The following is a 25,205-nucleotide window of genomic DNA, read 5'->3' as shown; positions in this document are numbered from 1 at the left end:
AGCACAGTAACTAACAGACTGACCAGGTCATTCTGATTGCTTGGAGGAACTATACTACAAAACCAGCAATTTAATGACATATTTCACCATGTTGGGTGTAGAGATCTCCTTCTGCACACAGACCCCCCTACCAAGAAACCCTTTTCTTAATCCTCTCCAGTGATTCATGTATCACAGACCACCACATTGGGGGAATTTGGGGAGGGTTTTTTTTTCGTTTTTTTTCTGGTCAACATTTAATAAAAAAACAAATCAGGGGTTTAATTGGTAATAATGTACTAATTAGTTATGTGGTTGACACAAATACCTGGACTGGAATCCTGTTTGTTTGAGATTTAATTTGAGCCATTGATCACCCTCCACATCAAATTAGACATTAGCAATATTTGATATGACTTCATTTTCAGTTCACAAGCACTTTTTAGGCAGCACAATCTCAATATTGGACCCATCTCGAATGTAGTCCACTTGACTTGGAATGGCCGATACACTAATTAAGCAATCGACCCCTGATTAGAGGGTATTACCGTTGAGAAGTTGACCACATCAGGAAGGTAAAAGCCCAAGCACTAGGTGACGGTTCTATCAGACAAGCAATTATGAACCAGTAAACAGCAGCTTTACTGTTATATTAAATATTTAAAATTACTTTTTATTAGGGCAGACATTCTAGCTGAATGTTCCGCAGTCATCTCCTTAAGCGATAGTGCCCATTGATGAAGGCTCTACCATGTATTAGTTGACTGCAACTGGAGAAATGCGTCCCGAGCCGAAGGTACAGCCTTCAAATCGAGAGGGCAGCATTGCTACTAGAAAAAGTTTTTTCTCATTTTCTTTTAAAAAAAACACTTTGAAACCTACATTTACCTTGAACTTTTTATGATTCATCGGGTACCCTTCTGCTGAGAAGTTTTAGGAAAATTGTCCCAAAAATGATCATAAAGGCTCACACGCAATTCGAGAAAAAATACTTTATTAAAAAAATAACTTTACTTGTCAGAGCTTTATCTGAACAGCACCAGATATCTGAATGGAGCAATATTGCTGAACTGTCCGTGTCTCAGTTTGTTGTTGTTGAAAGATGTTGTGTCTGCAACCCAGTTGAGCTGACCGGCTGTGATTGGCTGACTCGGCAGATGGAGGTACAGGATTGGTTGCTTTCATCAATGCAAAGTATTGATTGGCTGGTGTTGGTGGATAGTAAAATTAATTTGGACCAACTGTGTCTTTGTTTAGTATTTACTGCCCAATAGATGAGAAGTAAACTAAAAAATACAGCAAGTCAGAATGAAAAAGTAATTGCACGGATTGATTTTAATTTTGATTCACAGGTGATGCAATGATGTTCCAACAGACATCTACTGTGCATTAATGCCCACTATAGCTGGAAGCTGATTGGCTGAGGGCACTGAATCATTTTCTAATATGAGATAGTGTCCTGGAAAGGAGCTTCCTGATTGGTGGGCGAAAATTCTGAGGTTTCTAACACAGCACAATAGTAACACCTATGGACTTACACCGTGCAACTGCTGCCACGTATTTACGGACACAGAGGCCTCAGATCTTTATTAAAAAAGGCACTGAAGGGGTTAAGCCAGATACGTTCTTCCAAACTGAAACATTCTGTGTATCCTAAAGGCATTCGGTTTCCAAAACAGGAAGCCACAAAGAGAACACTGGTTAGGCTAATCTTGTACAGATCTTTTGGAACATATTTTCCAAAACAGTTGTTGAAAGGGCTTTCTTTGTCTACGTGATGCAGCATGCAGCTGACATTCATCACACAGGCAAGTTTAGAAGCTGTCTGCAAACCAAACAGATTCCAAGTCATTACTTCCCTTTATGAAAACACACGACTCCAGGAATCCTGTAACTCGTTAAGAAACTGACGTGCTTGCTGCTTATTTAACAGAATGTATAAAATGAGAAATTAAAGGCTTAAAGACGCAGGTAAACATTTTATTCAGCGTTTGATAATTTTTACTAGAAACCTGGCATCTGTTAAAAAGGATTAGGTCATCACAAAAGTAGCTTGACATTAAGAAGCTGGGTAATGTGGTGAATACAAAGAAAGAGACCCTTCTCTTATAGAAACAAATACTGTTAGGATGATCTAATGACCGCAAACACATGCGATTCTGAAAAAGGCTAATGATTACAGGGTATACCATCTCAAGCAAAATCAGTACAGAACAAGAAATTAACCCTTCCTGGTATTTCTTCGATTCCAGATTTCAGTGGCCCATAATCTCTTGTGGTAATTACTGTGCAGGGTCCAAAAAGCTATAGTAAAATCAGGGAAAAGGTAACATCCGTCGAGTTAAAAAAAAAAAAAAGAAAAAAAAGAAAAAAAAAGCTGAGCTTGATATTCTTGCTCTGAAAATGCTTGGGAAATAAAAAAATGTAAAAAATGCAACATCAATCCCAGGGAGGATTGACACCAGGGTAAGATTTAAGATCAGTGAACCACACACTTGTCTCTCTCTTGATAGTTAATTTAGCTGTTGCGATGGGAGAACAAAACATTTCAACTTTTATTTTGATTTCTGACCACTCAAATGGGGCGGCTTCTGTAATGAATCGATAGCTACCGGTGAAAAAGGTCTACAGAGAAGAGCCTCTATAGAGTATTAATGTCTGAAAAGCACTGCCTTCTGCATGCGTTCCCAACAGCTCTGCTGACAAGCAGAGGGATCAATAACAATAACTAAATAATTCAGCCCCGACACCCGAGTTATCGATTAGCTATCCATCGACAGAAAACTATGGGATCTTAGGTATGATTAGGTTTGGTTCCATATGAGGCACTGTGACAGAGATCGAATGATTCTTGGTGTTAGAGCTCCCTCCCGACCTGCAAGGCAGCAGTATAAAGGGAACAGAATACCCTGGACTAAATGGCACAACAGCTTATTCCCAGGGTTAGGTGGAAGTCGGCCATCTAGAAAGGGGGTATACGAACCAAATGACCCGGATGGGAAACGGCATGGCATCCGCGGATTGGAGGAGCAGATGTGCTCGCTGACCAAGGGGTCATGGGTGACGTTATAAAAGGGGACGTAGTGATGTGATCTGTTCCTTTGTGAATGGTTAAAATAAATTACCAGAAGGAGAATCTGTGTTGTGAAATGTGAGTGTTTTGTTTGTCGTTAATAATACTATTTGGACGGCTAACACGATCCGTAGCTGACGCCAAAGGCCAGCATTACACCCGGATCAACAACACTGTACTTTTGTTTAACACTAAAGAACTGTATTCACCACGTGCACTAGAGCACGCACTGTGGACTGGTGTTTGTGTTTGTGTTACGTGTGGGTGAACTAAAAACAGGACTGTTATTATTTCGGGGCCAACCCGCAGATTACAAATAAGCAATACATGCTGCTGTATTACTTAATTACCATTGTTATTATTTACTGTTGTTTTGCTATCAGGCCATTGGATTTAAAAAAACATTAAACAACATTGCACCTGGATTATTAATTGTCTGTCTGTTCATTGATCACCTGCACCTGCAAACTGCTAACCACTTTGCCACAGGCACGTTGAGCAAATCTTATTTTCTCTGCTGAACGGCAATAACACAAAACAGAGGACATCAGATTCCACAACAACCAAAGTTTAGCAGTGATTACAATTAGAAGAATCTACTCAATATCCTTGTAACAATATCCTCCCCTTAAGATTGTGTCTCTGCTGTTTCTTTAACTATGTACATTCATCATGTTGCCCCAGGCATGTCAATTACAGATAGTGCCTCAGGTGGCTTACGCCTTCTTTCTGGGTGAAGACTCCTTAACAGTATCCAGAACTCTCTCTTGAGGAGGTGGAGGGGTCTCTCATTTGAGCTGACTCAACAAGTGAGGTAGATATGGCTGTGTGGGCTTCTGAATGACTGTTAGGAGCATCAGTTGCAGTTCCAGTTTCAACTTCTGGTCTCTTAGTAGAACCCAGTAGCTGGTCAATGTGACAGCGCTATACAATGCTTGCAGCGATCTTCCCAGTGTAAGACAATGGTCCTGTTTGTGAATGTACTATTCCAGGGACCCATTTCTGGTCTGCATTGTAGTTCCTTGCTAACACAGTCTGACCTAATGTCAACTGTCGAGTGGGTTTGTTTCCTTGAACAGGTGCTTGCTTTGCCTGTTGATTGCAAACTTCCCTCCATACATCGGGTTTTTCAAATTCAAACTAGACCTCAGATTGCAATCCATACATAACTTTGCAGGTGTCTGCTTAGTTGCAGAGTGTAGCTAGCAAAAAAGCTAGCAAGCTTCTGTCACTTTTCCACCAGATGTGGCCTGTAGAGCTTGCTCAAGGTCTATATGAACCTCTCAGCCAGTCTGTTTGTGGCTGGATGGTAGGGTGTTGATGTGCTGTGATGTCAAATTCCATTATTCTTCATGAACATCTGGAACTCCTCTGCAGTAAACTGTGGTCACTAACCAGCTGTTCAGGAACTCTGGAAAGGAACTCCTGGCAAACCACCTCCTCAGTACTTCTGCAGTCTGGACAGATGGCAGAAAACTTCAGGCCATTTGAAATACACATCAACCACTATGAGAAACACCATTCACCATAAACAGTCCCGCAAAATCGATATGGAAACACTGCCAGGGGGAAGCTGGCCACCACCATGGATGTATGGGTGCTGAACTGGACATGTGCTGTACTCCTTGGCATCTGTTGGTCAATGCCCAGCCAGTTCCAGCAGTTTAGGGGGGAGATGATCCTCCAGAACTCTTACTAACTGTGCAAAAGTAAAATCACATGGTTTGCCTGAACCCATGAGGTTGCCTTTCCTCCCCTACACTCAACAGTGCAGAGACTTGCTTCGTTTCATCAATTACATTAACTTTCAAAAACTGCTGCAGCCTCTCGATACAAGTTGGCCAGTCTTCTACAGAGCGGTCAAAAGCATCAATCTTTTCAATATAGCCTGCCATGTTACCATTTAATAACTGGTGTACTCACAATGCCACGGTACTCATGGTTATTGCTGTATGCTTTCTTTCATTTTATTTAGTTTCTGTTTCCTTCACTTTGAGCTTGAATGCTGTAAATCCTTGTCGCCACCGCCATGTATTTCTTCATTTGTACACTAATAATAACTTTTACAATAAGACCACCAACACAGAGAGGCAAGTTGAACAAATCTCATTATTTTCTCTGCAGAACGACAACAAAAAACAGCAGAGTAGAGCCGATTCCACAATAATCAAATTGTGGCAGTGATTACATTTAGCAGATTCGCTACACTGAACACTCTATTCAATATATAAAATGTCCTGAGTGTAAAGAGCTTGGTTCTGCTCACTCCTCCACTCCTTCTCCAAAAATGTACCAACCCCTCTGCCATATTCTTTACATACACTGATTTGAGGCTTTTCAAAAAATAGCATCTGCAAGACTCCTCAAGGTTGATTGTGGGGAAGCCCTTTAGCACTGTACCCTGCATTGAAGCCCATACTGTAGGTGTTCGGTTGTGCACTGAATCCTGTACAACACCAATATGGTTTCCCACATCACTTCCCACAAATCAGAATTTAAGCTTGGCAAATAATGATGCAAGCAGAAACAATACGGAATCATACAGAACACACACAATGAGATATTAAACAAGTAATTTAAGACAAGAAATGAAAATATGCCCAGTAGATTATATAAAGTATGGACCGATGTACAGGAAGACACCCCAATATTGTTGCATGTAACCAGTGTATTGTATATGCAAAGTCAGACACATTCTCCATTCAGCTTTGAAAAATAAAAAAACAGCCTGTTTGTACATGCTTTTGAAATCTATAAAATCTGAATAACGTTCTGTTTTATTTTCACAAAATGATCCTGGAACACAACTGATGTATTTCCTACATCTACTGGGGGTAGAGTGATGCAGGCGGACAGGTTAATGGTTTTAAAGGGCACGCAAGGACCTTTTTATTTTACTGTGTTACATGTTCTCATGTGTTGCTACAGCTGTTTACGTAAGGTGTGTGTACTGTTTTAATTTTTTATTTTATTTTTTTACATTTTGACCACTTTTTTAAACTTTTAAATTACATTCCCTGCCTCAAGATGGCTTCCCATGTACTCGCACAGACCTCTCAGAACTACATTTCCCATCATCCTCCTACTCACTGGTAAATCCATCTCAGTTACATATGAACAGGAGGATGATGGGAAATGTAGTTCTGAGAGGTCCATGCGGGTACATGGGAAGCCATCTTGAGGCAGTGAATGCAATTTAAAAGTTAAAAGTGGTCAAAATGTAAAAAAAAATAAAAAAGAAAAATGAAAACAATACACACATGGGAACATGTCCGTATCTCAATTGATGAGTATGGACTTCATTTTACATATTATACATTATATTTTTATCAATACCATAGACACAAGACACTACTATAATTAAATTCCTGCATCCTGACTTATCTAGTGTAATATAGGTTTTAATAGGTAAATAAATCTGCCTGTGGTGGCATCTTGCCCTGTGACCTTTTCTGTGTAATAAGTACTCCTTGTGAGTAATTCAAATGTTTAAATACTGCATGTGTCAGTGCTCCTCAAGGACAGGCTAGGCTACACACACGATTAATAGTTCATTATACAACCTCCTAATATTAGTCCGATGTTCAGAACCATTGTGTGTGGCTGTGTCAGATTATCACTGCAAATCAATCAGCAGATTGGGTTTGCTCTAGATTGCGCCTGAATGCCACTATAGATCTTAAATTTAAGAGACAGCTATTTTTGAAAGTATGATCGAAATGATAGACAGGTTGGTGTCAGTTTCATTCGGTGTCAGTTTCATTCACTGGCTGTGCGGACGTTTAAGTAGTAAAGCCTTCGGGTAAAGGCACTCCGTGTGGAGTGCAGGATGCGCCCTATAGCCTGGAGAGCGCCGGTTCGAGTCCAGGCTATTCCACTGCCGACCGAGGATGGTAGCTCCCAGGGTGTGTCGAACAATTGGCCGAGCGCTGCCCGGGTGGGGAGGGCTTAGGTTGACCAGGGTGTCCTTGGCTCACCGCACACAAGCGATCCCTGTACACTGGCTGGGCACCAGCGGGCTTGCCTGTACATTGCCCAGAGCTGCGTGGTCCTCTGACACTGTAGCTCTGAGGTGGCTGCATGGCAGGCCTGCAGAGTGAAAAGAAGCGGACGGCTGACGGCACACGTTTCGGAGGACGCGTGTGTCCGTCTTCATCTCTCCCGAGTCAGCGCAGGGGTGGCAGCGGTGGGCCGGGTTGAAGTTAAAATTTGGGCTTTCCAAATTCGGGGGAGAAAATAAGAAAAAAATAATTGCCGATTCCAAATTAAAAAAAAAAAAAAAAAGCCTTTATGACGTTAGGTTTAGTGCAGGATATACCAATTCTGTATTGAGTAGGTGTATCGTAGGATTTAGTGACCTGAATCTCTACTGAAGTAAGTCGGGCAGTCCAGTACACGATGAGCACGGAAAACACTGGGTGTCTAAAGCGAGTGGTCCTGAAACTGAGTTGGGCGACTACAACCGTGGGGTAGCTGTCCAAGGTGCTGAATCCTGGCTAGTCTGGTGATCACTTTGATCTCCCAGGAAGCAGACACAGTGTAGGCAACCCATCTGGAGTCCCAAAGACTGCAGAACTCTTTGTTAATTCCCACCAATCGGGCACTTTTTCTTCAAACTAAAGTTGTTTGAAAGTCAAAACTATAGGGAAATGTAGATGTTAATCTCTGTCTATAGAGTTTTTATAAGAAAACAGGGCAAACTGTATAGAATTTCTAAGTCCCATCCATAGGGAAGTCGCGGTAAGACCCAACCACATGGAAGTTCTTGTGTGGAGTGCAGCTAGAACCTGACCTGCTGTTGCTGAAATCCCATTTTTTGACACACTCACTCACACACACCTCAATACTATTACAATGAGAGTATAATTAAAAATGGCATAGAAAAAAAAGACAGAGAGAATATAAAAGAAACATTTGGCAACCTGAAAAGTGTTTCAAGGGGCACAATTCCAATCGGAGCTAAATCAGAAGTGTGTAAGGCAGCAAATATGCTTTCTTGGACCACAGTCCCATAGATCCAATCTGTTTTGAAGGTATTGTACAGTATAAATACTGCAATCTGACAATTAATCAAAACATAGAAAACATCTATTTACACAACCTTTAAAACATCTGTATACATAACCTTTAAAAACATGTGTAAAACACAGACAAACACAAAAAAACAGGGATATAAAACCCGTATGCCAGCATTAGCAAGATTTTCCAGTATTAAATGTAACATTAATCTAAATGGTAGCATTTGGTTAAAAGCTCTTGCAGAGCTTCCTTTGGATAATTGGTACAATGTGTGAGGAACAAAAAGCTCTGCCTTTTAGCAGCCCTTGAAATTCTGCATGCCTGTTCTGAACGGAACAGAGTGAAAAAACATAAAGATTCCAGCTTGCTCTGTTACTCTGAGGGCTGTACAAAAACAAAAAACAGTATTAAATCACCTACTGAAACAAGATAGATAGAAGTGCTGTTTGAAAGTGTGCAAATGCAAGTCTCACACAGTTTTAAAAGAAGCACTTACTATAGCAAAAACCGTGTAACAGGAAATTTTGGCGGGGAATTTATTTTGGCTTTATTGGCGGTTTTGATTGGATCGCCAATAATTCTTCCACCAATCAGAGTGTGGCATACAGTGAGCGATCCTGGCCTCCGACAGACAGGTATGCAGCACAGGATAAAGAAGCGCTGGGCAAGGGAAAGTATGTGACAGATGTCAAAGTGAACATGAGAATGGCAGTGTGATGAAGCCAATTTGCTTGAAAAAATTAAAAGCAGACCAGACATTTGCATCAATGGATTTAGAAAATCTGGAATTTATGATGCGATCAGAAACTCTGAGGCTTTGTAAACTGTGCCTGCTACTGTGGTACCTGTATGACTGTTCTTTTTTATGTTAAGCAGTTTTGTGTTTTGTTTTTTTTTGTTTTTTTTTTACAATGGGTTAATTAAGTACTGTAACAGCCAAAATAGTTTATTCCAGACTTGTTAGTCTGTAACAAAAGCAAATTTGTTTTGGGTTGTTATTGTGGATTCGTTCTAGATACTACTATTAAGACCGTGCAGGTATCGCAACGTCCCTAAACAATATGTTAAAATAAATGAGTTCTGCACCGTATAAAACTGAGTTGATTTTACCAGTGCTTGCTAATCTATTAACTAGTTTTAAATTTAAAGCATTTTTGATTCGGGTTTATTGTTAAATTTCTCACACGTGGCAATACTGTCCTGCAATTACTACATGATATTGTGATCATTCCACTGTGTTATGTTAGTGAACCAGAGCTACGTTTTTAAAACTGAGAGTTAGCAAATGCCTGTCGATAAAGTGTACTGCAGATACTAATCCTTTCCAAGTACCGGTGTCTTAATTAAGGACTATGTAATGATAATGCTGCAACTCATTTTTAGAAAGCCTTCTTCTCCAAGTTGCTGCACTGACATTGTAGATATAACGCGTTACTGTAAATGAGATACTGTTTTAGAAGACAGATTTCATAAACATGTAGTATTTGAATGTTTTTTAAATTAAAAGTAGAAATACAAAACTGTGGCATTTTTCTTTGTGAACAAGTGAAAAACAGCAATTCAAAAACCGTCAAAATCTACCAGGGTAGCAAATCCGCCGAATTTAATACCAGCCAGAATGTATTGAAAATCCATGCTTGCAAGAACATGTGATTCTTTCAACTCTGCAAATGTGAGACCTATACAGTGATTCTGAACACACAACACAGGTAAGATTTAATGCATTGGTTACTTAAACAGATTAAAAAGGAAAAATGGACCATATGCACATTTCGTTGAGGGCTGGTATGAATTACTAACAATCGAGAAGATGGTTTTTGCGGTCCACTCTTTAAAGTCTGCCCACAAGCCATAGTCCAACAAAAACCAAAACGCCCACAAACTGTCTCAGTGGAGGTTGTGGGTTTGAACTCCAGACCTCATCCACTGAACTTAAAAGACTTCAAATTAGTATTCTGTTAGACCAAACAGATGCGAGAGTCCTGAGGGGGACCACACTGAGTTTCAGCATGCAGCTCACTGCTTTGCACGGACAAGACTAAACATCCAAAGCACTAGCATTAATAATGCTCATTTCACTTACAGTACATGTTACCAAACACATATGAATGCCAAAATGAAAGTGCTGGGACTGAACTGTGACAGGTTGGGTGGTGGTGGGCTAAGGTCCACTGCGACCCAGGTTAAGACCACCAATGACCACATTTCACTTGGGAAAGACTCAAACTCAGGTCTCCAGAGGTGACAGATTCTTCAGTTCTTTTGTTTTGTTTTTTTAAACTAGATAACTACCACAATTCAGACAATATTCTGTACGGATTCAAATCGGTCCACCATGAAATCCACCCAGCACATACTGTGATTAGTTGGAAAAGTTCCGAAGAAACATAAATGTGCATGATTTACCTGCATTGAATCTATTAAAGTAACTGCAACGGTCCATGTTCCATGATGTTATTCTCATTCTGCAGCTGCAGTAGCTGCATATATCTAATCCACCTGATATTATGTGGACAAAAAGTTTCCTGAACAAAATAAGGCTCAGCTTTACCTCCCCCAAAACTGGCACACTAATGGTAGTTCGTCACAATGATTCAGTCCTCAAAGCAATGAGAACAACTGGAGTTAGGCTAAATGTTATCCTTTTCAACGGCGGGTGCCACAATATGCCACTGTGTTAAACAGCAATGTTACCTTTTCAACGGCGACACTGTGTTAAACAGCAATGTTACCTTTTCAACGGTGAGTGCCACAATATGCCACTGTGTTAAACAGCAATGTTACCTTTTCAACGGCGAGTGCCACAATATGCCACTGTGTTAAACAGCAATGTTACCTTTTCAACGGTGAGTGCCACAATATGCCACTGTGTTAAACAGCAATGTTACCTTTTCAACGGCGAGTGCCACAATATGCCACTGTGTTAAACAGCAATGTTACCTTTTCAATGGCGAGTGCCACAATATGCCACTGTGTTAAACAGCAATGTTACCTTTTCAACGGCAAGTGCCACAATATGCCACTGTGTTAAACAGCAATGCCCCAGCGGACAGTGTTTTTGTAAAGAGGGACAGGAAATTCCGGTTCTCTTCTTACCTGGGCTTCAAGTTCCAGCTCACTGTTCTCACCCTGCACATTCCTCTGGTCGTCCCAAGCTGGGGGAGCGCTGCCATTTGCTGCTTTCAAAAGTATTTTCTTCATGTAACCATCCTCAGACCCCTTAATACAAAAGGTTTGTTTTAGGAGTAGAAACAACCGTGATACTATTGGTTTAGTCTTTATTATTTACTGTACTGAAAAATGTTTATTGATTTTGTATTAACATGAACCATGTTCCTGACAGTCATCTAAAGATAAACAACAGGAGCAGCACCACTGCTACTGATATCTTCTGTTCACTCTCTTCCTGTAAACAACAGATTTGCACATAAAGAGATGTATTTACAGATTGAAAAATGACTGGAATTCAACCCCACACTTCCTTGGTCATCGCACTGTACCAGTTTCTTTGGGGTGAAGCATCTCTACTGGCTGCAAACCACATCAGATTAGAGGACGCATCTGGTTGGTTAATAACAGGCAAAAACAGGGGGGGGGGGTCACTCTCTAGGCAGAATTACCATGAAAGTGCAAGACTATCAGCAGCAAGGCCAGCAAACAGAATAAAGTTGTACTTTCTTCACAACAATGAGCAAAATGTATCACCAGAAACCCATTTCATTAGTGTAATGTTCAGGGTTGTTTAAAAGTTATATGGAAAGAGTAAAGCTCTGGAAAAGACCACCTGACAGATCGGAGGCATTTCTATTGCCAGAAATGATGGAAAGTGGCTTTAGGTGCTATTGCTCCAATTACTAGAAATGAATACATCAAAATTAAATTATACTGCCAGGAATAATTACAGTTATAAAACTATTAATCTTATTACATATCAAACACAAGCCTCCTGCCAAAAACGTAATTTGTTAATGAGTACTAACTATCTGTAAATGTTGAAACATTCAACATTCAAAAAGGAATTAAATTTATGTAGTTCCCAGCTATTGTTGCCAGAAATTAATACATTAGAATTTTTTGGCTCAGCTCAGTGCTTTGTTATTTGAAGAACATAATATTGGATTCCTGTTAATGTACTGCATTCATCACTGTCACTGGTCACTGTTAGTTTGAAGAGCCAACCTCAATGCAACACTGAAATCTATATGAGAGTCAGACGACTAGAAACGTAATAGTTCAGGTAATACGTCACCCTGTCGAGCCTGTGTCTGCTTCAGTATGTTAAACTAACTCAATAACAGAACAGCCCCACAGAACACAGTGGAATATGTCAAGCCCCTGAAGTACTTCACTTTTTGAACACATTACTGTTGCAAGTTACTCATTCAGGGATGCTTAGGAGTGGCAGTAGGGACTGAGATTTCTTTAGGATGTCAGTTTAGATGTCTATTTTCCAGACTACATTTTTTCCTTAGAGTCAAGTGAAGCCCAAGTTCACTTCCTGTGTTAAAGGTCATAGAAACCCAGGGGCACAATCATCTAAAACATGAAGAACAGACTTACAGCAGTGTGGTAGAGGATACAGAAGTTCCACAGGAGACATAGGGAAAAGAAAATTTGAGAAAATCTACGAACAAATAAAAATGGACTGTTGTTCTGGAAATGGGAGTCACAGTATATACTGATGCACCATAAAAACGCAACAGTAAGTTTTATATCAATAGCTCATTGGGCACATAAATAATGTTATTTACATTTTAAATAGTGAGCATGATTGAAGGCGGCCTGTCTGCGAGAGAAGTTGCCTAGAGAATGAGATGTTCTGCTTCAACAAATCAGCAGACTAGTCCAGTGAAACCAGGAAAGCGGTTCTGTGAGGGACAGGCCATGTCCTGGAAGGCAGAGGGACACCACACCGGCCCAGGACCGTCATGCTGACTGTTACGTTGTTCAAACCAACTGGAGGGGGAGTGGAAATGTGATGATGCGGGGAGGAATCTCCCTTAACACAAGAACGCCTTTGGTGCAGATTGAGGGCATCCTTACTGCTCAGCGATACATTGACCAAGTCCTTGAGGCAACAGACTTTCCGTTCCTGCAAGCCAATCCGGAAGTGTCGATTTTCCAGCAGGACAAAGCAAGACCACACAGTGCTAGGATTACAATTGCACGACTTCAAGAAAGCAATCCAATAGAGTCCAATAGAACATCTGTGGGACCAAATCGCCAGTGCCATCCACAGGAGACAACCACGTCCAGCCAACCTTAAGGAAGAGTGGCGGAACATTCCACAGCACAGGAAGAGTAGTGGAACATCCCATAGCAGTCTATCCAGAGGCTGATTAGGTCTATGCGTCAACGCTGCCAGGATTGTGTTAATGCTCAGGGAGGTCATACCCAATACTAACTTTGTAATTTTTTCATTTTGACAGCGTGTCACGTTTCATACTGAAAACTTATCATGATTCTTTGATATCTAGGTTTAAAATATTTGATTCAATCCATTAGACCTGAGTGTTGCGTTTCTTTTGTTCATCACTATATATATATATATATATATTTATTAGCTCAAAGAGCCAGCAATATATTATGTTTGGTTATCAGACCTTTATTATAAAGAACTAGTTTGGTCAAAACAATCTCTGCCGTAGCTGATGTGTTTAATTTCGTGTTTAAATACTGTTGTGTGACAATACAAGAAACAAGAAGACACACATGGAACCTGGCTTAGCTGTTTGACTACTTTGAAGACGGGTCCTGATAAAACAAGGCTCTTGGTTTTTGCTCTGTGACAGTAATCATCACAGCTCATTAAGAGATGCGGTACTGCCCTTGCTGTGGCGCAGCGTCTCGATCAAGGCTGGTCTGTGCCCTTGAAACAGTACACCCAGACGCGGAAACTGCAGTTTAGGGCTTCTTCACACATGTTTATTAAATCAACGAATAAACAAAACACAGGGACAAAACAAAAGGGTTAAAACAAATCACTTCTAAATAAACAGCACCCATGCTTCTCTATCACGGTGCAATATAGACAGGGAGCACTACCTGCTGCTCTCGCTCGCACTCCACTGAGGCTGGGCAAGCGCCTTCACTGAACCCTCTCTCCACACTGCACACCAAACAAGCATTTCATTGTCTTTATATAGCATGTGGCCATAATTGACAAGCAAGCAATCACACTTTTCAATAAAGCAATTAAACAATGACCCCAAACGTATTAAACTATGTGGGCAGCAGTGTGGAGTAGTGGTTAGGGATCTGGACTCTTGACCAGAGGGTCGTGGGTTCAATCCCAGGTGGGGGACATTGCTGCTGTACCCTTGAGCAAAGTACTTTACCTAGGTTGCTCCAGTAAAAACCCAACTGTATAAATGGGGAATTGTATGTAAAAAATAATGTGCAAAAGAAAATGTAATTGTATGTAAAAATAATGTGACATCTTGTAACAATTGTAAGTCGCCCTGGATAAGGGTGGCCATTTTGGCTCCACGCTGTTCCTGTCCTGAGCCAAGATGGCTGCCAGCCACAAAAAGCCACACGTCTCAGTGTGCTGAGCCTCTGTTCTGACACACTTGCACAGCTATGTATGTACTGCAGAATGCGGTTAGAGAACTCTCTAATGAGACAAGTCCACCAACATTTTTGTAAAACAGAGCTGATCTACGATATTGAAAACAGATGTTTAAAATGTTATGCAAAGCAAGATTTTTAGAATAAAAAGTGCATTAGAAATTCTTGTAATATCTGGAAAGGGGCGCACATTATATTGAGAGGATTCAGGTTAAATGACATACTTGACTGTGTTCCCAGTCCCATTCATCGTTGATAGACCGGGAGTGCTGAATAAACTCCTCACAGTACAGCCGGAATGTCTGCTCTCCCAAGCAGACATCTTCAGCACTACCCCAGTCACGAGACATCTGGATAAATCAGGTCACTGCCAGCAGCTGCAGGTAAATAGGAATACTAGAAAGAAAAAAAACAAAACACATGTAGACAAACATTTCAACTAATACCATACATGCAATGAAACAAAGATATGTGCTGTACCAAAAAATACTTTATTTGTCCTCTGGGTAATATTATTGAACAAACAAAAACCATTATCAAGTTTCATCCAGAGAATCATACGGCTCTGTACCAAAATGATCTTTAGGTACCTCAGAAACATGTGGTCTCCATCTTTGATTAGTTTGTTTTTTGTGTTGTGTATTAAATACAAAAAGGGTTAATTTCAACTGGACATTAATACGATATCTCTAGTCAGACTTGACCTAGAGAATAATAGAATACAGTTGCGTACCGCATACAAAGCCAATATCTCAAATCGATAGGTCTTTACTTCATTATCATCATCATCAGGAAACCAAAAAGACAGATGACCACAATGTGGCAGACTGTACGGAGTTGAAAGGTCACAGTAAAGCAAGATTTCTCAAAACCAGCAACAAAATGATGAAACATACTGTATAGACCATGAAGCAAGACAGAGACAGTTAGAAAATGAAGGGATTCAGAGGAAACACTCATCACAGGTACTGGATTCATGAAAGGGTCCCTTGCACGATCAACAAGCAGCCAAGAGAAAGAGATGAGAAGGTTGGAATAAAATTAATTTGAAACCTGTCATGCAGTTCTACTGTATGTGCTGTATAGGTAAAAAAAATAAAATAAAAGTGTAGTTTTGAATGAAACACTTTAGGGCAAACATGCATTTTCACTGGAGAGTGAAAATAGTCCTCACCCCTTCAACTGCTTCTTTCCTGTCATTAACCAACCAGCTGCTTCCCCTGTTGACTGACATGCTTTTCAGCCAGTAACATGCTTTGGTGAAATGACCAAATGAGGTGAAACAGCAATTGAGAATTTCCCTTAATCTAGTGTCGTACCAGTTTAAATGTTTTCAATTCAAACTACAAGATTGCTATAAAACGTGTTTCTTTCAAAACTGCACATTTGATATCTAGCAGCTGGAAGACAACATAAGATGTGCGTACAGTAATTCTACTGTTAGCAGCAACCACCTCAAAGGATCAAAACTGAACTCACTCAACAGAGGACGCTATTAGTTCAGTCAATCAGTGAGCTGATTTTCTTTTCAAATATTATTTATTTATCCCCCGTCTTCCTTTTTAGACAGAGAGGATCAGACCACAGCCAAAGACAAACATCCTAGCAAGTCTACAGCACAGAACACAGAGCACATTCACAGATCTTTAACTCATTAGTGATTTAAAAACTGCTTTTCTAAAAGTCTGTTTCGATGGATTACAGAAAAACATCAACTACAGTCTAGAGAAATGTCTGTAACACTCAATACCTCCACCACTGGACGCGTGGTAAGGGAGGTGAGTGAGAGAACTTGTAAAGGGGCAGTTTTTTGTTAATTTTTCACTTGCTCGCCATGCATCCAGTGTGAGGAGAGCTTTACATACACATAAACTAGCAACTTCCTTGAGTGACCATGACCTGAATCATGTACGTTAAAACACTGAAGGAAACGAAATGTGACTACACAACTATCAGGGAAGAGTAAATGGATGGAAATAAGCCTCCTGTTGCATAGCAGTTTCACCCATTCCAGTTTTACTACAAGCTTGATTAGCTACAGTGTATCGGTACCAAGCTCAGGTGTGTTCTATTAAACTCCTAGTAAAACCAGGAGTGGATCAAACTGCTAGGCAACGGGAGTCTTATTTCCATCCCTGTAGTACCATATCCACACTACCTGAACAATGAGCAATCACCATACACTGAAACCACTCAACTGCCAGCATTCCCACAATCACGTCTTCAACACAGGGAGATCCTGCATTGTTTAGGCAGTGTGGAGAGAGTATACATATTATACTGAATGTGTGAGGTCACTGTGAACAGTCATGGACCTGCCCTGTACAGCATGTTCTGACAAACAGGTGGAACACGAGTAATTCATCATTGAGCTTCCAGCCAAGTCGGGGATTCCCATCAATCAATCAATGACCTTGTTAAACTGGCTGCTGAAGGCAAAACCACTGTACCACCCTTCAGCCACAACTCAGCTGTAAATCTGGTCTTTGTCAAGCCTGCTGTTGTGACAGTAGAAGTGCAGCTGTTTCTTCTACTACAGGAGCTGATATGATGCTGGAAAGCCAGTGTAGCATGGTTATGACTGGACATGTCTGAAATAATGAACTGGTTTTCACTGTGGATTCTGTTTGCAGTGCCCACTTCAAAGTACAGTATGGAAGACAAATTGCTCTGCCACCACACACTTAAATAGTAAAGCATTACAAAACAAAAAAGACCTACTAGAGATGTTTAGTATTGAACTTCTTCCAGTCATGTTAGGATTTTAAAGATGAGTGTGTAAAGATATGGATGACACCACATGCTTAAACATGCATTCCTTGCAGTCACTTTGTTTGAACCACATGCGTAGGCCATTCTACTCACCCAAAGTTGTGTGTGTTTTAGTTTGGATCAAACTTTCTGAATGATTATAGAGGCTTATAGTTTGAAGTTCTCTAAATCCCCAACTGGAATTGCTTTAAAGTACATCAACCTGCAAGATTCAGCAGGCAATACACGCACATCACTTCATCTAAAAATCTCGCAAATCTGTTCGGAATTTGGAAAGAGATTTTATATATATATATATATATATATATATATATATATATATATATATATATATATATATAAAGCAACACGACTCTGAAATGAGCTTTCAGTTTGCATTAAATCGTGTAGCACCGTGAAGCAATTTAAAAGCCATCTTACAGATACTTTCACAAGAAATAAATATATCAGAGTCTCATTATTTCTACCAACTCTCAAGATTAGCACTTGGGTGATGCGTCCATGCTTTCTACACCAGGAGAATCAGAATGCAGGCTGCCAGCTGTGCTGCTGGCACAGAGGCTGGGGTGGGGTGGGGGGGGCGGGGGAGGCACGAAAGTCTCGCTGTTCCATTGTTACTATTGCCATGGCTACCTGCTTCTCTGCAGACAGGGAACGGTCCCCAGACACTGCATTTTTGCCACTCCTCACAGAGGCCAACGAGGGCCATCAAAACCTCTATGGGAGCAGCAACTAGTTATTGAAAAACAACAATCCCAAGCAATGCCTCTATGAGATGCCTCAGTTAGAATCGTGCTGTGAGATTTAATCACGTTAAACTGAACAGCATCCAGTACAAAAAATAAATTAAAAAGATCAAACCGAAAACACTTTTTAAAAGACTGGTATTGCGTAAATGTACGACTGCACGGAACAATTGAAAATGTTTATGCATTTTTGAGGACTACGGTTTACAATCATTCAATAACAAAAACATTTGTATTCTTCTGTTGCTGTGTAATGTATACTGCCGAACAGACACAATGTATCTTTTGAAGAGTGCAGAATTCTAGTGCTTTGATGGTCTCCGATACGGTCTTTGACAGTCAGTAATGTCCCCCCTGGCAGTTTGTTAACGGGTCTCTATTGTACTACTTTGCATATGCCAGTGGTGGCCAATACATATGATTTATGAGGATCTTTGGCCAAATCTGAAAAATTGTTCCTTGCATGCAAAATATCCAAAGCCTAAACTACTTTTGAGCAGGGCTGATTGCATAATACAATAAGAATCTGCTTCATATTGCACAGCTGGGAGTGTATTTGCTACATTAAAACAACAATTGTAAAACAAATGCCAATACTGTATAATAACCATTTCTGGTTTCACATTTCTGTGTGAGAGAGACTACATTTTAGTAACAACCGGCCTGAAGTCTTAAAAGAGCAGAACAATTTCTAATCAAAAACTGAACGCAAGGTCTTGCTGCAATATGCCTGTGTGAAGGTATTCAGGTTTCAAACAAACAAATCTAACTGGAGCTATAGATATGAAACCAAAATAAGCGCTTTTCCTAACATCAACTTAAAAAATGAACCAACAGTTTAGGTCTTTTTCTTTCTTTAAAAGATCATGTGTGGACCACACCACAAAGATCAAAAATATATTTCACAGGATCTGACCAACTTACAAAAAACTTCATAGTACTGCTGTAGCCTGTGTACTTTTTTTGAAGCTCTGGAAAAAAAAATTATTCGAGCTGGTAAACAAGTGGTTTGTGAGGTTGTCTGTGCAACATTATAGCTGAAGTTATACGCCAGGATCGGGGAGTTGAATGATAGTTTATATCACAAGAATGGCACCCACCAGACAGTAATGAGCTTTCTGTTTACATTGGCTTTCCTCACATTGCATGTTCTACCAGCCCCAGCTTGGCAAGCTTGAAGTAAACTTGATTTTTTTCAACCATATGAAGGATAGTGGAAAGAGTGAACATAACCATTTGTATTTAATTTTTAAAACAGCTTACTTACGTTCTTGTAGATTTTAAAACTGCATTACGTGAACTTTTTTTTTTTTTTTTTTTTATTTGGTTGCTCGAGTTTTGAAGTAATCATTACTAGAACAGTATTCCACGCCATGTAGATCCATTCACTAAACAGGGTCACAAACGTGTCATTTTAAAACAGATTTACCTTTTAACAAACACGTATTTTCATTGAAAACACCTGTTCCTACACTAGGTTAAGAAAGATCTTTTTGAAGGCCTTGCTTTTAGACGGTTTTGCACTTTCATGGTCATTTCACCTGTAGTGTTAAACTGCTCTTTCCTGGTGGTAACCAACCAGCTGCCTCCTCCAATGACTACTATGCTTTGCAGCAAGAAAGATGCAGGACTCTAGGTCAGGGTTAATGTTGATGAAAGTCAATGAATTGACCACACAATCGTGTATGCTGTTTGAGTGGCTCCATTCTAGCTGCCTAGCACTGGACTGACTTCCTCGTGACATTTCAACTCTACTGTCCCTGCCTGCGATCGATCGATATAGACAGAGAGAGAGAGACATGGAGTGATAAAGATTGATACAGAAAGGAGATACAGATACATAGATAGATATAGAAAGATAGAGACAGAGATGGAGTGCCAGAGAGATAGAGATGCAGGGAAAAAAATAGCAATCAATATGGGATCAACAGAACCCAGAACCACTCCAGAGAATTGCAATCATCATAAAAAAGGCATGGGAAAGGAGAACACATACATAATCATGGGCATCCGAAGCATCTTGCTCTTTAAGAGAAATTCAACAGCCCATGCTTGTTTCCTGTGTATGGCATCACATCACTTTCGTTGCCCATGTATAATGCTGTCTGTTGCCATAAGAGTGGTTATTAGATTGACAAAGTATGAAGGGGTTGATCTGATCTGATTATACGCAGTCAGGCTTTTTAGAGCATTTTACAGCATTGGAGAATCACCCTGGATAGAATGAACCACCTGGGATCCTGGCATTACCCTTACCTGTACAAGGAAGAAGCTGATGCGATCCACTTAGAATCCCTGAAAATGTTCCTCAAATGCTCTGAAATATTGATTTTTGTTTTTATTAACTCTATTTGAATTTAAATCTAGAAAATAATAATATTAAAGTTCCTTAAAATGAATTGTGTTTAATTCAATTGAATTTCGATGTTCCAAAACTGAAGAAAAGCATTGCAAATACTTCTACTGCAGATTTCCTCTTCCTCTGCTGTCTGCCTGCTGTAAATGCTGGACAGGACACCCCACCGCATGCTCGAGTAGGCTAGCAGGAAACACACACATGTGGGAAAGCGCAGCAAAATCTACAGCAACTGCCCACAATATACAATTAGGTAGCGGATGTGTGGACAGCGTGGTCTTAATCAGTTTCAAATTAGACCCTTTCTTGGCCCATGGCTGGCTTGAAAAATAAAAAGGTTGTCAATACAGTAGACAGTTGACAATACACCCCTTCACAGAAATATCAACGTGATGCTTGCCTGCTCATCTTTTCTGCATACGTGTACTTGAGAGGTGTCTGTAACCTGGCTCTGACATTGGTTCCATTGGAAAAACTGAATGAGGTTTGAAGATCCGTGGAGGATAACAAAGAGGATTTTTTTGGTGAGCTTGTCCTGTTCTAACATGTGTTATCCATACACTTCCATACAAATCGTGCCTACTGTATTCCACAACACATGGCAGAGAAATCGCATTCACGACATCAACCATGCCACTTTCAGTTTTTACTGCGCTGTACTCTCATATCAGCATGGCTGAAGTCCACCTGCTTTAAAAAATATAGCCTGAGGCACTTTTTCAAATTCCATTCAACTGCAAAGTCCATTCAAACGGTGACATCACAATCGTCCGAGTACCTCCGCCACTAAACGGTATTCTCTTCAGCAACCTTTTCCCTCTTTTCAAAACAAAAATGGACAAGGGACTAAAAAAATGTTGGTAATGATTAGAAAACAAATACAGCTGGATTGTGTGCCTGTAAATTAATAGTAAAGCAGTATATATGGATTTATAGGACTGCGCGTGTCTGTGTAGGAGTTATATCAGCACTCGCAGCTCGTAACCAGGCCTCTGCTTTCAGCCTCAGTGCGTTCACTTCTACTCGTGCTCACATTACCCACATACACAGACGTTCACCGTCCTGTAACCCTGAAATAAATAACATTTTATAAAGATCCATCTTGCACAAAACAATGTAAACATTTATATCAAATGACTTGCTAAGCTCAATGCCGCCAAATCCCTCAAATAGGAATTGTGCAATAAATATAATACTACATGCAGAGTTGACATTCAGAAGCTACATTGACAGTGTTAGCCCTCAGGTACATTCTCACTGCCAGGGCAACACTGGGAACTGATTCTGCGCGGACTGACGCCAATACAATGTGTTCAAACTAATTAATTAACACTGTGGTGAGACCCAATAAAATATGTTACAAGCCCTAATTTATATTAGTCCGAAACTTTGTTATTTATGATTCTTTACTGCCTTTTATCCTTAAAGAAGTCACTTGCCTTGCAATTAAATAATTTATGACTCATTCTGCTCCTTAGTAATAACACCTGTTCACAGTTGTTTAATCAAAGCTATCATTATAAAACTATATACTGTACTAGTACTCAAAAGAGATTTATAACATTGAGTTATATATATTTTTTTTATTATTATTATTATTATTATTATTTATTTCTTAGCAGACGCCCTTATCCAGGGCGACTTACAATTGCTACAAGATATCACATTATACATTATTTCACACTACACAGATATCACATTATTTTTACATACAATTACCCATTTAAACAGTTGGGTTTTTACTGGAGCAATCTAGGTAAAGTACCTTGCTCAAGGGTACAACAGCAGTGTCTCTCACCGGGGCTTGAACCCACGACCCTCTGGTCAGGAGTCCAGAGCCCTAACCACTACTCCACACTGCTGGCCTTTTATGCAACAAACAAACAAGTATGCCAGTGACGTACAATCCTTTGCAAGAGCTCCTAATACAATATTAGAGCTATCGCAGACAAGAAGCTCACATGACCCACAGCCACTGTGTGCACTGGGCAGTATTGTGTTGCTCAGCCGTTACAGATTTTGGCCCCTCTCTGTGAGAGGAGTTCATGATAAAAGCTCTAGAACTACAAATGCAGAGCCTGGCTCTACCCCACGAGGGCATGCATCCCTAGCAGGCATTGGCGCAACTACCAGGGGGGTTGAGGGGAACATGAGAAGAGGGGCAGCAGGTCACAAGTCGGCCGTGTCTGTTATACTGCCCCCTCCTTAGTCAGCCTATTGTCCATGGTCCATGACAAAGTCCAAGAGTCTTTAAGGTCATCCAGGTACTGGATACAGGCATTTCAGCAGAACTCCAGCTAACACCTGCTCCATCAGTCTCTTGAACATTGCTGGAGCATTACACAGTCTGAAGGGCATGACCGTTAACTGGCCAATGGAGAACGTGGTCTTCGGCCGTGCCTCAGGAGCCAGCTTGACCTGCCAGTAGCCGCTCTGCAGGTCGAGGAAGCTGAACCAGCGAGAGCCTGCTGTACTGTCCAGGGCAGGGCCTCGTCGATTCTGTGGAGGGGGTACGAGTCCTTGCGGGTCATTGCATTAAGTTACCTGTAGTCTACACAGAACTGCAGCGACCCATCCTTTTTCTTCACCAGCAGCACAGCAGGTGCAGCCCACCGGCTGGCTAATGGCTCCATTACCCTGGCAGCGGCCAGCTCTTATGTATATGGGGAATGACATCTCAGCAGATGAAATGGTTTGTAAACATAAGACAAAACGTGCATGTTAAGAAAGCATGAGAACTGCTAAAACAATGTGGCAGTGAAACACTGGAAATTAAACTTGACAAGACTCATGGAATTCAGTTGCGAACCAAATATATAAATCAGTAACTCAAACGATCCATTGACTATACAGTAGAAAAGTAACGCTTTACAGCACCAGTAAGAGGGCAGTGGTGGTGCACAAACCATCGCTAAGCAGTGTCTCTACAGCTAAGCAAAAAGCCAGACCGGCTCCTCAGCATGTATGGTTACAGAGCTTTAACCTCACCTCCCAAACTAGGGTCAGAATCTGTAACAGCAGCGCATTGCACAACACTGTCTCTCACACTAGCAGCCAAACCAAAACTTACTGACTTGTATCTTCACAAAGCCTGCGTGTAGTTTAATGAGGAGCACGGCCCCGTGCTCGCTACACATGTCCTTATTATTATTTACTGATACTGCACGGCTATCTATCTCCCATAACACGCCTGTAACACATCATCGGCTGGGTTCACAAGAAAATCCATGATTAGTGCTAATCGTGGTTTGTAAAATCATGTTGCTTAAAATCAAAAACCAAGATAGTCAGACAACCGTGCAACACAAGTTGATAACTGAATGCATTAAGTTATACTACACTGCTTGTAGATGACCGCACGTTTGATGTCACTTTTAACTGTCCCTTTACTTTGGGTATACAGATATCTGACTGCTGTATGTATTGAAAAAAACAAAAATGCTGACACTAAATGCAACACATTCCATTTGCTTTACATTAAAGCCCATGCTTTCTGTGTTACACTGTGTTTCTCATGTAGTTTTGTAACACGGTGTTTTGCAAGGAAACAAAGGGTAAAACACGTCCCGTCTCCAAACTAGTGCAAATCATCTTTGAAAAATGTAGATGTAAACAAAGCACGCCTTTCAACGTAGTTGATGCAATAGTGGCAGGACTGTGCTGCTTTAAAACGCATTCATATTTGCTACCTACATATAAACTGACCCCATATGCGTTTATGCATGTTTTAAAAAATGGATACACGCTTGCAACACTCACGTAGAACTTTCGGTTGACAAAACATTCGGCACATTCTTAACTTCCGGGACACCGCTCCTGCAGAGGGGAGTTGAGAGAAGAGCAAATGCTATTCAGCAGGTCGGTTTCAAGTCGCCCTTACTGGGGAATTACTGTAGACTTGGAAGGTTTCTCGAACGCAGTAAATGAGTAGGGGAGGCACGCTTGCACAGGTTTCTCCCCAGTCACCGTAAAACGTGTCTGTGTCGGCTTAAGGGCATCTGCAACAACGTAAGTTCACATTGATTTGACTGATGTCTGTTGTGTGTGTTTTCTAAATATACGCCATCCGATTGTTTCCGTTATAAACTTTTGTTTACTGAGGCGTCACCCGTCAACCGAGAAATGGCACCCTCCAAAATGTATTCTTGGGAAGACTGAAAGTCGGGGTCAAGAAACAGCTGTTGAAGTTAATGTTTCTCCCTCCCACTCCGTCTGACTGAGGTGCCCTGCCAAGACGAAATGGATTAACTAGCATCAGCTTTCCTTTTCGGGGGATGAGCAAAAGCCATTCATCATGTAGCCTAAGCATTGCAATGCCCAGTGTCGATACGAGGGGCTGCCAGTCAGTACTGTTTCCAGTAGACGTGTGTAATGTACTTTAAACCACCCTTTGAAATGATTCTGATATATTCCACAAAGAAGCGTCACTATATTCGATGCAACTCATCGAGCTTTTCCTACCACAGTATTTCATCTGTTAGTACATACTTCCCGTATTGTTATAAGAACTTTATGACAGGGCTGTAATTACATATTTTCTGAAGGATTCAGTAACCATGATTTAGTATATATATATACTTGGGGTTCCAGTTCAAGGTCATTTAGTGCAAGTGTATCCTTGTGCTATAATTGCAGAGAGGAAATACAAGCAGTGAAAATACACAGGAATGCAGAAAATACAGAAGAGGAC

The 25,205-nt window shown here is 40.7% G+C and overlaps 1 protein-coding gene across 2 annotated transcripts in view; it reads right to left on the bottom strand.

The window, feature by feature from the left end:
- Positions 1 to 24,545, bottom strand: part of LOC117404121 (ubiquitin-like-conjugating enzyme ATG10) — a 62,313-nt gene extending 37,768 nt beyond the window's left edge. The window contains exons 1-3 of one of the 2 annotated variants that reach the window (XM_059032991.1): positions 24,275 to 24,545; positions 14,866 to 15,037; positions 11,168 to 11,290 (exon numbers count right to left, since the gene is read on the bottom strand). In XM_059032991.1, coding sequence (XP_058888974.1) covers positions 11,168 to 11,290; positions 14,866 to 14,991 — 249 coding nt within the window. In that variant the 5' untranslated portion in view covers positions 14,992 to 15,037; positions 24,275 to 24,545. Of the gene's footprint in view, positions 1 to 11,167; positions 11,291 to 14,865; positions 15,038 to 23,059; positions 23,188 to 24,274 lie in introns of those variants that run through there. The other variant, XM_059033042.1, reaches the window with a different exon arrangement.
- Positions 24,546 to 25,205: the final 660 nt, after the last annotated feature.

This window comes from Acipenser ruthenus, chromosome 1, assembly GCF_902713425.1.
Source record: "Acipenser ruthenus chromosome 1, fAciRut3.2 maternal haplotype, whole genome shotgun sequence".
Classification (NCBI taxonomy): Eukaryota; Metazoa; Chordata; class Actinopteri; order Acipenseriformes; family Acipenseridae; genus Acipenser; species Acipenser ruthenus.
The sequence above is the reverse complement of the archived record's forward strand: the minus strand, read 5'-3'. Positions and strand labels throughout refer to the sequence as shown.